General features: G+C 43.7%; 1 protein-coding gene across 2 annotated transcripts in view; it reads right to left on the reverse strand.

Moving 5' to 3' along the window:
* Nucleotides 1–11,430, reverse strand: part of LOC115588769 (aryl hydrocarbon receptor-like) — a 41,981-nt gene extending 30,551 nt beyond the window's left edge. Inside the window, exons 1-2 of one of the 2 annotated variants that reach the window (XM_030429539.1) lie at nucleotides 11,053–11,430; nucleotides 6,270–6,457 (exon numbers count right to left, since the gene is read on the reverse strand). In XM_030429539.1, coding sequence (XP_030285399.1) covers nucleotides 6,270–6,457; nucleotides 11,053–11,093 — 229 coding nt within the window. In that variant the 5' untranslated portion in view covers nucleotides 11,094–11,430. Of the gene's footprint in view, nucleotides 1–4,182; nucleotides 4,333–6,269; nucleotides 6,458–11,052 lie in introns of those variants that run through there. The other variant, XM_030429538.1, reaches the window with a different exon arrangement.
* Between the last annotated feature and the right edge of the window lie 262 nt (nucleotides 11,431–11,692).

The following is an 11,692-nucleotide window of genomic DNA, read 5'->3' on the forward strand; positions in this document are numbered from 1 at the left end:
GAAACACAGAGGAACCAGAGGGGGGTCAGGTGTGAACGAGGGGGGGAGAGGAAGAGGAAAAAGGGCGATCGAGCCAATTGGCTTTTGGAAATGCTGACTGTTCCAAGAAACCCAGGAGAGCCCTTATTGGCTTAGTTGTGTCATCCGGGATCTAGTCAGGGTTTTTTTTCCACTGTAAACACTGTTAAAAATGTCCCCGCAGGTCTGATCCTCACCATGGAGGATGACCCCTGCTCATCAAGTGGAGCTAAGAGCTGGAAGAAAACACAATCACTACGCCGCCATACGTGCTCAGTTTCTTTCAACTTTTTCCCTCTTAACCTAAAAAGAGAGTAGCCACGCAGCGGGTGGACCGAACATCTCACAGGAAAGTCGTCACGGGGGAGCAGCATTCAGCAGGAGAGGAAGAGGAGGAAACATCTATACAGCGAACAAACATGACAGACAGCACGGAACAGCTACGTTCAAGCAGTCATGAAGGAAGACATTTGTGGTCAAACTCTTTCACCTTGTCTACGCACGGTTATCTCACTTAAACGAGCATGTTAGGCCAGGAGGCGGGAGTAAGGTCTACATCTATAGAGCTCAACAGTGACCGCCCACTTTTTTAACGGCTCCGGTTCCGGAAGTGAATTTGCCATTCATTTGCTCCACTGACGTTTCATAAAATCCTTATATAAAGAGTTTTAGGCCTGGAACCAAGCCAATCAGCTAGCAGATGAATCGTGACCACAAAACATTTAATTTGGTGCAAAAAAATGTTGGAAAACAGAGAAAAAAGCAAAGGTACAAGACTGTGTACATAATTGTTTTAAGAGTAAAGCAACTACTCATCCCATAAACCATTGCGAATGTAACAGCGACGTCTCTGATTGGTGGAGCTCGCTGTTACCATGTAAATGTTTACCAAACCCGCAAATTTCATGTTCGTGTGAACCCTTAATAAACTCTTCTCCTCATCACTAAATGAACGCAGTAGGTCAGAAAGTGAAATCATGGTCGCTCTGTGGTAAACGATCGTAGAGTTCAGTGTTAGCAGTAACTAGCTAACATGAAATTCGCGGGTTTGGTAAACATTTCCATGGTAACAGCGAGCTCCACCAATCAAAGACGTCGCTGTTGTACTATAGGATTGTGGGTAGTGTAGTACTTCTCCATGACATCGCGAATAAAACATGTTTTTCTCAAAACAAGATTGATATCATACGGACTTGTGGCTTCTACAGGATCATATATCATCGTTTGACAATCTGATAGCTCGTGGTGAGTCTATTTTGGATGGTTACGACATTATGGCCAATAATCAAAATCCATATGCAGAATATGAATGGCATTTTCACTTCCGGAACCTCACTGTTGAGCTCTATGACAGGCCGAACACCGGAGAAGGACGTTCAGAGTGTTTAATTCAAACCATCCAAAGCTGCAGAAAACCGCTTCATTGTGTTTGTGTGAACTTGTAACCAAACGTTAACAAACCAGCACTCACAGCTCTCACAGTGAGAGAAGGTGTACTCAGGTACTGTGCTGCAGAACAACTCTGAGGTGGTTGAACCACATTGTGGAGGAAAATATTGTACTTTGTACTACACTGCATTTATATGGTAACTCTTTTACTAGTTACTTTGCCACTTGGAGGCTGCATCAGAGCTAAAGTAAGACATTTAAAAAAAAATGCATATATCGATTCAGATTTTACTTTGATACTTGAGTACATTTAATATCAGATACTTCACGGCTTTTACTGAAGTGCTATTCAATTGGGCAGCTTTTACTTTTTCGAAAAATAATATTTTGACACGACTACTTTTACTCAGTGCTCCTGTGTGAACATGGGGACGTGTGTGAGCCGAGGTGATGTCCAGGCCTGCATGGAATCTGCGGCCGCGCACTTTCGAGCCGACAACTCAGCAGATTTTCCGCTTATCTTAAACGAGTTGCTGCCTGTAAAACGCGGAACAGTAACACATCCCCATCCCCGTTGTGCATGTGTGGGACAGTCGGGTGTCTTTTTCGGTTAGCATTAGGGTCAAAGTTTGTGGCGCAGTGTGACAATGAAATTGGATTTACTGCTGAGGAACTAAGTATTACATTTGTATACATTTCAGTTGTTTGTTTTCATGTATAATGTTGGCTTATGCTTATTTTGGTTCAAAAAACAATCATTGATATCTTAAATGGATGTCTATCACTTCAATATTCAAGAAACTGCATTCTGCGGATTTTCACTCTGGATCAGTGCCTATGAGAAACACATTTTAAAAATCTAAATCAGTTTGGGTCTAGTGATGACATCAGCGTCTGACGTACATCTCCACACAAGTTTTGAAAAATCTGCGCCATTAAAAAGTCTCAGTCAGTTCGTGAGCTAAAAGGAGGAGATCAGTCAAACTCCGAGGGTATGAGTGGACAAGTGACCACCTCAAGATCGTTGAGTATTTCTTTCCATGCTGTTAAAATATGAGGTGTATCGCGTGGCTTCAGTTTGTCTAAAGATCTGGTCCTAGATGAATGTACTCCGCAAACTGGAAAACCTCAGCCGACACATGGATAAAGAGGACAGAGCAGACTAATACTAATAAGCGTATCACTGATTCTCCGCACTGGATTATCTGTGACAGGACTAACACTGCTGGACACACTGCAGGAGTCCCCTCACTTGAACAACTCTTACAAAAGTTAGAAAGCCACCAGTGTGAATCTTTGAGAACACGTTGGTTCCACGTCTTGTCGCCTTAAAGTATACTGTGGCGCGACAGCTCCTCCGGGGACACCGACTTTTCCATATTTAACTCATCAACTGCCTCCGTCCTGTCGTCACACATGGAGCGTGATGATCCAAGAGGCAGACGGCAGCTGTGAAGACGGCTCTTATGGCCGAGAGCTGCCTCGCACCCACGGTGGGGTGATCCCGGCGTTATCGGTTTTAGGAGAGTGACCGCCCCTCTCCTCAGACTGGCCGATAGGGACGAGCCCATTGTAGCTCCTCCTGACAATAACAAAGAAGGCAGCTGGGCTGGATAATACTGTCAGGCAGATTAACCTCCCTCTGGCCGGGCTTTGTTCAGCTCCTACGACACGTTCAGCCGGTACTCAGTTGGCGTACAGCATTTTGTCAAACAACAGAGCGCATAAAACAACATATCCTGGTAGGAAATCTGCAATTGGAACACATTTGAAATGTCATGCAGGTGACATCCAATCAGAGCGGAGTGTAGCTCCCAGAGAGTCGTCACTCGTCTGACCACACACCCCTGACATGACGCCGACAAGCAGGATTTGTTCTGTTTACAAACAACAATTTGTGGCTGACCACAGAGGCCGCCAGCAGCAGCGGGCCCTCAGGGGTCCTCAGGGTCCACAGGGCTTCTCTCTGAGGAGCTGCCTCCCTAATGTAAGAACACTGAGCTCGTTAATTACTTAAGAGACTGTCCAGGAAGTAGGCTAATGCAGTTAGACAAGAGGGTTTGTCCATAGGCTACACTTTGACCCATTGGTACTAAAATCCAATATCAATAATTCACTGTGACAGGCTGAATAGCCGATGCATGCTTCCATATGTCAGTGAATGGGAACATTGACACAACTCCTATTGATGGCTCTGAAGTGATCATAATAGACGATTGTCTGCACAAACATCAGCTTCCTTTTGTTTCTGCAGGGCACGACAGCCTCCACCTATAGCAAACACGTGAACCGAGCAGCCGTGCGACACGCACAAGAGCGCACACGCATCATACGAAATCTGAAATGCATTTGCTACATCCGCCCGAAAACAGTCGTGCCGCCGCTGCTGCGTCCCGTCCGGCTCGGCCCAAACAGCCATCGCAAAGAGCCGCTGCCTTAAACAAACACTGCTCTGCCTCCATTTCATAAATTCTTTAAACTCCAGGGTTCCTCTCAATTATTCATGCTCCAAGAGCATCCGACGGCCGCATTGCAGCATTCTCTTTGAAAGATCGGCGCCTAAAATAACAACGCGTCCGCTCGGCATAGTAGAGACGGCCGCACACATCCACCCATCGCCGTGCCACTCCGCCCGGCGCCCTGGTGTAACAGTTTTAATGGACACCAAGCAAAGCTCCATCTCCTGATCCTCGAATAAGTGATGTCTCTCTCTCTCTCTCTCTCTCTCTCACACACACACACACATAACATGGGTCTCAATGAAATATTGAGGACCTTTCCCTTGGATGAAATCATCTGAATAAGGCGGTGGCTGGTGGCTGGTTGCTGGTTGCTCTCCTCTCGGTGTGGCGGTCTCCGGCTGATGAGATGAGCCTTGAGATGTTGGGAAACACATCCAGCACAAACACAGAGCGAGCGGCTCCACTGTTGTGACACTATCATAACGGGACCGGAGCAAAAAAAAAAAAAAAACCGAGGGCATTTAGAAGCAGCCGCCCACTTTTAACTGTTTAATTTCATCCCTCGCTTCTCCTTCGCTCGGACTTTCAGCATCAGTATTGCTGAAAAGACCGATTTGGGGAAATGTTCCTTTGCGACGTTAACCTCAGTGGAGATCGATCGGTGTCGGTTACAAACCTGTGTGTTCAGTTGAATGGCTGTTCCAATCTGAGGCCAATTTAAAGGGATAGTTCACCCCAAAAGCAAAGTGGCGTATTTTTTCGTCTTATATGTCAGCGCTGTTTATCAGTCTGGATTGTTTTAGCGTGAGTTGCAGAGTTTTGGGGGTACCAGCTGTGGTGTCGAACAAATCAATAAAAAAAAAAAAAAAAAAAACGGCAATTGATCCACAAATTATAACCCAGCAACACAATTTGATCTCCAAAAAGTTTCGTGTCGGAACTATTTTCTTTCCGTATCACCGCGCGGAGTGAAGTAGTGAGCTCTCTGATGTCACAGCTGAGCAGAGGAGGGCGCAGTGATGACTGTAGGTCAGCATAAAGACGTTAGCTGAAACTGCTCACAGCGGGCTCTATGGATTATCTTGACTAACTGGATCATGATTTCTGGATAGAGAGGTCACTGTTTTGTTTATCAGATTGATTTTCTTTTTTTTCTTAATGCCGTCTAGTCTCATCAGCCTCTCATCTCTACAGCCGGCATCTACAAAAACTCAGCCGATTACACAGAAACAATAAGCGGATTAATGACACTACAGGCAAGAGGAAGAATTCGTATTTCTGAGTTTGGGGTAAATTGTCGCTTTAAGGGCCGAAAGCAGGGAACACTGCTAGATTAACTGGATCACGGCACAAAAGCAGCAACTTAAATCAGCCGTATTCACATGTTTTCAGGTAAGCTGGCCTCTAATCTATCCAAGACTCAATGCAATCACCTGTAAGGCCACAGACCAAAGAAACATTTTAGCTTTAGTTTACACAAACTAGGTAGAATTTTCAAATCTGCCACACAGTCCATAAAATAAGCACGGCAGAAACATCAGATAGGTCTGGCCACACTGTTCGCTTTGTCTTCAGGCTAAATGTCTCAGTAAACACTCAAAAGGACAACAGATAAAAACTGATGTGCTGAGTTCACATATTTCCCACAATGCAAATCAGCTGTCAGGTGTCCACCTGGAAGTGACTGCTGCGGTAAGCGTGACGTCACACTGATTCAGTTCATGCAACATATGTAACTTTTTCTCTTTTGTCCACGGCATCCATGCTGAAGACTTCACACGTACACGCCAATTCACCTGCATTCAAACCAACTGCCTAATACTACTTAATACTAATACTTATAGTGATGTTTCTGTTTTGTTTCATGGCCTTTTTTCGTGGCTTTATTGACAGGACGGGACAAGAGAGGTGACAGGAGTCCTGGTTGAGAGCGAGGGGGAATGGCACGCAGCAAAGGGACACGGGTCGGACACTAGCGGGTTTTTAAACGCTCCGGTCCTGCTGCATGCAGTCGCTGCACTGCTGCAGCCGGACACATACAGTGGCTCATTCATTCGATATTGGTATTCTCTATTGAGTTTCATAGCTTACAAGATGATACCACATGATCGTCCCACTGACAGTAAACAAGTTTATGTGACAGACGTGATCAAAGTGTCCATGTAACTGTAGTTATGCACTAGAGTCGACCTAATACCAAGCAAATGAATACAATATGCATGATATTATAGTGCAATCCTGTGGTGGCTGTGGAATAATCTGGAAAAATCATGAGAAAGCCCCCGTCAGTCTGGACTAACAACTCGGAAAGTTGGCGAAACTTCAGGAAATGGGACCATCAAGCCAGAGAGTGCTGCTGTCGTACCAAGCAGTAATGACAGTGGATGATGGTGGACTCACCAGAGAAGAAGTTCTTGGCTCTCAGGTAGCTGACACTCAGGCGGAGGATGGACAGTTTGTCCAGAGTGGCGGTGACCTCCTCGGGGAAAGGCAGCAGGCTGGCCAGGCGCTCCAGCTCCCCGTTCAGCCGGTCTCGATGCCGTTTGGACGGGTTGGACTTGGCCCCTTCAGACGGCGCCTGCTTCACCCTGAAGGATCACAAACGAAGCGAGAGGTCACAACTAAATCGTCAGCCGTCATTTAGAGCCCACTCACCACGGGGCCCCTCAACCACCAGGGGACCCCGAAACCACTTTACAAAGTTTTTATCTTTGAGCTAAGGACGGTTTGGGAATCAGATTCTAAGAATGTGATGTGATTATTCTAAATCTGGGATTAAAGAATTACATTTTGGGATTATATTACAGACATTTCTGAGGATTTCAGCGCTGTATAACGTTAGGAAGGGCGTCTTAAAGTATTAAAAAAGCATTCTCCAAACTTTGTTCTTTGACCCATTTAACAGAGTTTCCTATTGTGTGTGTGTGTGTGTGTGTGATTCTTATCCGACCGACATCATCCTCACGAAAGGAAGACACTGTTACGACATTATTACAGCACATTTATGTACCAAGGCCCAGCATCTCCACAGATACCAAATGTGCAGAACTAAAATTTGAGGGAAAGTGTCAAAGTAATGCACGGCAATTTTATTTCGATAAGTAATTCAGAAAAAAAAAACATCATAAGGATCCAACAAAGTGTCGGAATAATCCGATTCTACACTGCCAACTTTGTGGAAAAGGGGAATTTTTCTCCTGAGCCTCCTTTAGAGGCCCGCAGGTGCTTCCACATATTTCCCAAAGTTCATCTTTTACTCTTGTATTGGCCTGTACTCGGCTCTGATTAGTGTTTCATTGCTTTTACCTGCTGACAACCTCTGATTTCCTGCTCATGTTTAAAAAGGACAAACAAGTTAGTTTTGGTCGCGTTATAGTTATCTAAAATATGTCTAATTAAACATATTGTACATCAATCCGAGAAACATTATATTTTCTATGATCTTCCTGTAGATGCCAAATCATTTCCAAATGATAAAAATCTCATCTCCTTCCCAGAGCAATGCTGAAGTCAGGTTCCATTACCTCTCCCAGGGAGGTCATGTGTTTCCATCCATGTTCTGTTGTATGTTTTTTGGTTTGTCAACAGGAATTACACAGAAACCACAAACACTGGTTTCCACAAACTTGAATGGAGGAAGGGTTTCTGCCCGGAATAGACCCCATTAGCTTCCGTTGTGGATCCTGATAAAGGAACGGATTCAGGAAATTTGTTTTCACTATTTTGTTTTTTATCTTGATGAGCAATCAGGTGTGCTTAGCTGGCTGGTATGAGTGAGTACAGAAGGGGCCTCGGTGGCCTTGTTGATATTTGGACATTTTCTTCCAGCCTTTATGTTGTCAGTCGTGCCAAAATCACCAAACGTAGGTTTTAACCCTCTGAAGCTACACACACACACACACACACACACACACACACACACACCGTGAGCAGGTTCATTTGTTGCAAAATGCAAAAGGGCCAAACTAAAGGCACAGCAGCAGTGCAGAGAGGACGACTCTCTGTTGTGAAGCCCTGGACGTTACTCTGTTCAGAGCGGTGATGAAAGATCTGCTATTCAAAATGAAAAAGGTCATCTTTTAACCAATAAGGACATACTGCATTTATACCACACACACAAATAATCTGAGTATAAAAGTAGACATATTTGTGTTAAGACAAAATGTTTCTCAGCTAAAGTGAACCACAAACTTGATTTCAGCATCAATTTAAATAACCCTGGAGAGAAATGTGAACAGCCAAACATACTCACAAGTTAATATGACGATAACTGCCGGAGTGCCGATGCATTCAATGTGAATGAAAATAAAAATTAAAAAGAACATGTATATCTGTGGAGCTTGGGACATCGTATTTCTTATTTAGCTTCATTTATATCTTCATAAAATCATCATCATCAACATCATCATCGCTGTTTTAAAAAATGCTCTTACTTTATTCTATATTTGCATATTCGCATTCATAGTCCTTCAATATTAGCACATGTTGGTCTGCAGCACAAACTCAGGTTGACCTTTTTTCTGTTAAACTGCTTTACCTTCAAGAAGTGTTCAAATAAAGACGGGGCGTGAAAGAAATCCCTCTGGTGGAAGTGCTCACACACTCACACACACACTCACACACTGTGTCACCTGTGAGGGAAAAGGTCGGGCTCCGCCGCTCCGTACAGGCTACACTCACACAGTGTGTTACGCAACAGTGTGTGTTTCATGGCAACACACAGGAGTAGACACAGTGTCACGTGATCGAGGTTCGAGCGACCACACACTCCGCTCGTGTGGGCGGCTTGATTTAAAAACAGAAAATGTTTTTTTTTACAATTTGACCATATGAGGAAACAAATACATATACGTTACATGTATCATCATATAAAGATGTTAATAAAAGTAAGCTAATTTCTCTGTTTTTTTTTTACAAACATTTCATAGAAACCTTTAACAGAATTGGAAAACATTAATAATCTTTGGATCTCAGCCATTGGATGCAGGTGTGTGTGTACCAGAGTGGCTCCACCATAAGGTTTGATCTTCTCACCAGTTGTGTCGAGCAAAAAAAACACTTTTTTAAATAAATCTGTTTTATCATTTGTGATGTAAAAATTATCTTTAAATATGTGAATCACTAATTAATATTTTCCACCATGTGAGCACGGCAGCATGGGTAACACTTTGTACACAGTCACTTAATCACAGCCTGAGGATGGCGACTCGGGATCTTTGAACCATTTTGCATTTTAACAACACAGAAGGTAGTTTTGGCCCTCCAGAGGAAACAGGATTTTCCTCGGATTTACACTTTACATAAATTATGGTGTGTGTATGTGCGCTGCTATATTGCTGTAATAAACAATTGTTTTTTAAACATAATTAATCCACTGGTTTTATATATTTTTTCTGCTAGCTGTCCGCACAATTAATATAAATCGTACTGAAATCACAGAATGGTCAAGAGCAACATCCAAATCACTGAAGCTGTCGTGAATCGAGGAAGTTAAAATGTGACTTCAAGTGTGAGGAAACATGCCTGTTACAACAAATATCATCTGGTCAGGATTTTAATGGTTTCTTCAGTCAAAATTTAAATCATGACACACAATGATCGTTCCCACTAATTGTGGAACATATAGATATATTATAAATATATCATATTGTATAGCTATAATTACATAGATTTAGATATAAATATATCATTTTTTTCTAACCATTTTTGCTGCTAGTGTGGATCAATGTTAGTTGACTTGGATGTGATCTTTGTTACCGACGTGTTTTATTGATAAATACAACTGATTACAAAAAGGAAACGCAGAAAAGCAGTAGACCTTCTAACTGTGAAAACATTTACCAGAAATAAATCCATTATCTAAACATTAAGTCATTAACATATCTGTGTGTGTGTGTGTGTGTTTGAACATGAAAAGCAGAATGCAAGCAGGAAAATCCAAGCAAAAAATGAGATCGGAGCGTCTGTCAGAGACCTGCAGTCGGTCCTTTTCTCTCCTCAATCTGTCCCAGCACAGCAAAGAATTATGGGGATTTTTCTTGATTCACCCTTTTTTTTTTTTTAGGAGTTATCGAGCAGCGCAGATCAATTTGGGGCCTTCAAATTAAAACCATCGTGTTCAACGTAAACCTGCAGCGGCAACATGATTTACTGACAGGCCAACACTGTTCTCACCAGGCAGCAGCAGGCCTCATGTCTCACTGCTGCGTCTCACTGATGTCTTCACAGCTTGTGGAGAACAGGTTGTGAGCTCTGGTTGGATTTACTGTCTGTTTGCACTTTATTACACAAAAAAAAAAAACATGGCTGACAATGTTTTGTTCGTTTCTTCTAATTCTGGCAGGGTGGTGGCGTCCGCCTGCCCGACTGCGATCAGCCACTGTACCTGCTCAGACTTCATAACAGCCTCTCCATCTTTAATTCGGATGATCTCACCACGGCATCACTGGGCGTGCAACATGAACGTGAACCCAAGACGTGTGCGGCTGACGAACAGGGAGCCAGGGCCGGTGTTCGAAACGTGTCTTAAGCCTAATAAAATGTGCGATTTTAGTGATAATATAATAAACACTAAAAAGCTACCCTGAAGCAATCAACACGACCTGACAGGAAAACAAACGCCCGCCTCTGATCCTCTGAAGGGCGTTTTGACAGAAAATGGCGCAACACCGTGCACGAGGGCGAGTCAGAGGTTTTATGTCAGCATTTTTACTTAATAATGAAAAGGGAAAAAAAAAATACTGTATTGGTTTTTTTCCCCCCTTCATTTGTGGACAAACACGGCTCTGCAAGTGGACATCAAGAGAGCGCTGAAGGTTAGAGCGAGGCCGCGGCTGCAGGCCTGCAGTAATCCGAAGGCATTAACCAGCCCTGCGCCGCGCCGCGCCGCGCTGCGCCGCGTCCACACCGCTGCTGCTGCTGACGCGCTCCCAGCCCGCAGCCACACCGACACACAGGCCTCACACACCTCGCAGGTGCACGGAGATACATTTGCGTAAAGACGCGAGCGAAATCTTAGAGCTGGGTCTTTTTTTTTTTTTTCTTTTCTTTTCCTCTTCTTCTCTGAATCGAATCTTCAGGAGCTGACACCGGCTCCACAAGTCCATCTGACCCGTCACATGAGCCCACTGGAAGTGTATAACATGGTGAAAATAAAAAAACAAATAAATAAAAATCAACTTACGCCCTCTGGACTGGTTTTCTCCTCTTGCGTCCTGCATACATGACGGCTCCTCTTATATAAGCCTCTGATGGATCCCTCACAGACACACACAGCCTCCTGTCTCCGCTACATGTAAGCCACCAACGGTACTCTGCTCTAATCTTCCAGATCAGGACCGTGAACACATCTCTAGATTTAAAAAAAATAATAAATAAATATATATAAAAAAAAAAAAAAATCAAACAACAAAAAACGAATAAAAACCAGGCGGACACGAAAATGGAATAAGTTTGGTCGAGCAGGTCGTCTTCGCCTCGTTTTCTTTCTTTTTTAAAAATCTTTCTTTTTTTCCTGGGCCGCTCCACTGAACACTTCCAATCAAAAATCTGCAAAAAAAAAATGTTTTTTTAAATCAAGTGACGCAGCAGAATCCGACCCGCTGGAAGAGAAATGCGTTTGTTTGTTTGTTTTTAAAAAAAAAATAACCCGCACAGTCGCTGTCCCATCAGCCTCTTCGGGGAGAGATCAACTTGTTCCAAGTAAAAAAGAAAAGACGATGTTGAGTTTTCATCCTGACGGAGGAGATGGAGGATGTGGCCGGTGGCAGAGAGGCGGGCCGCTCTCAGGTCCTCAGCACCGCCGCGCTGCACTCACGCAGCGG

The sequence above is a fragment of the Sparus aurata genome, chromosome 9 (genome assembly GCF_900880675.1).
Source record: "Sparus aurata chromosome 9, fSpaAur1.1, whole genome shotgun sequence".
Taxonomy (NCBI): Eukaryota; Metazoa; Chordata; class Actinopteri; order Spariformes; family Sparidae; genus Sparus; species Sparus aurata.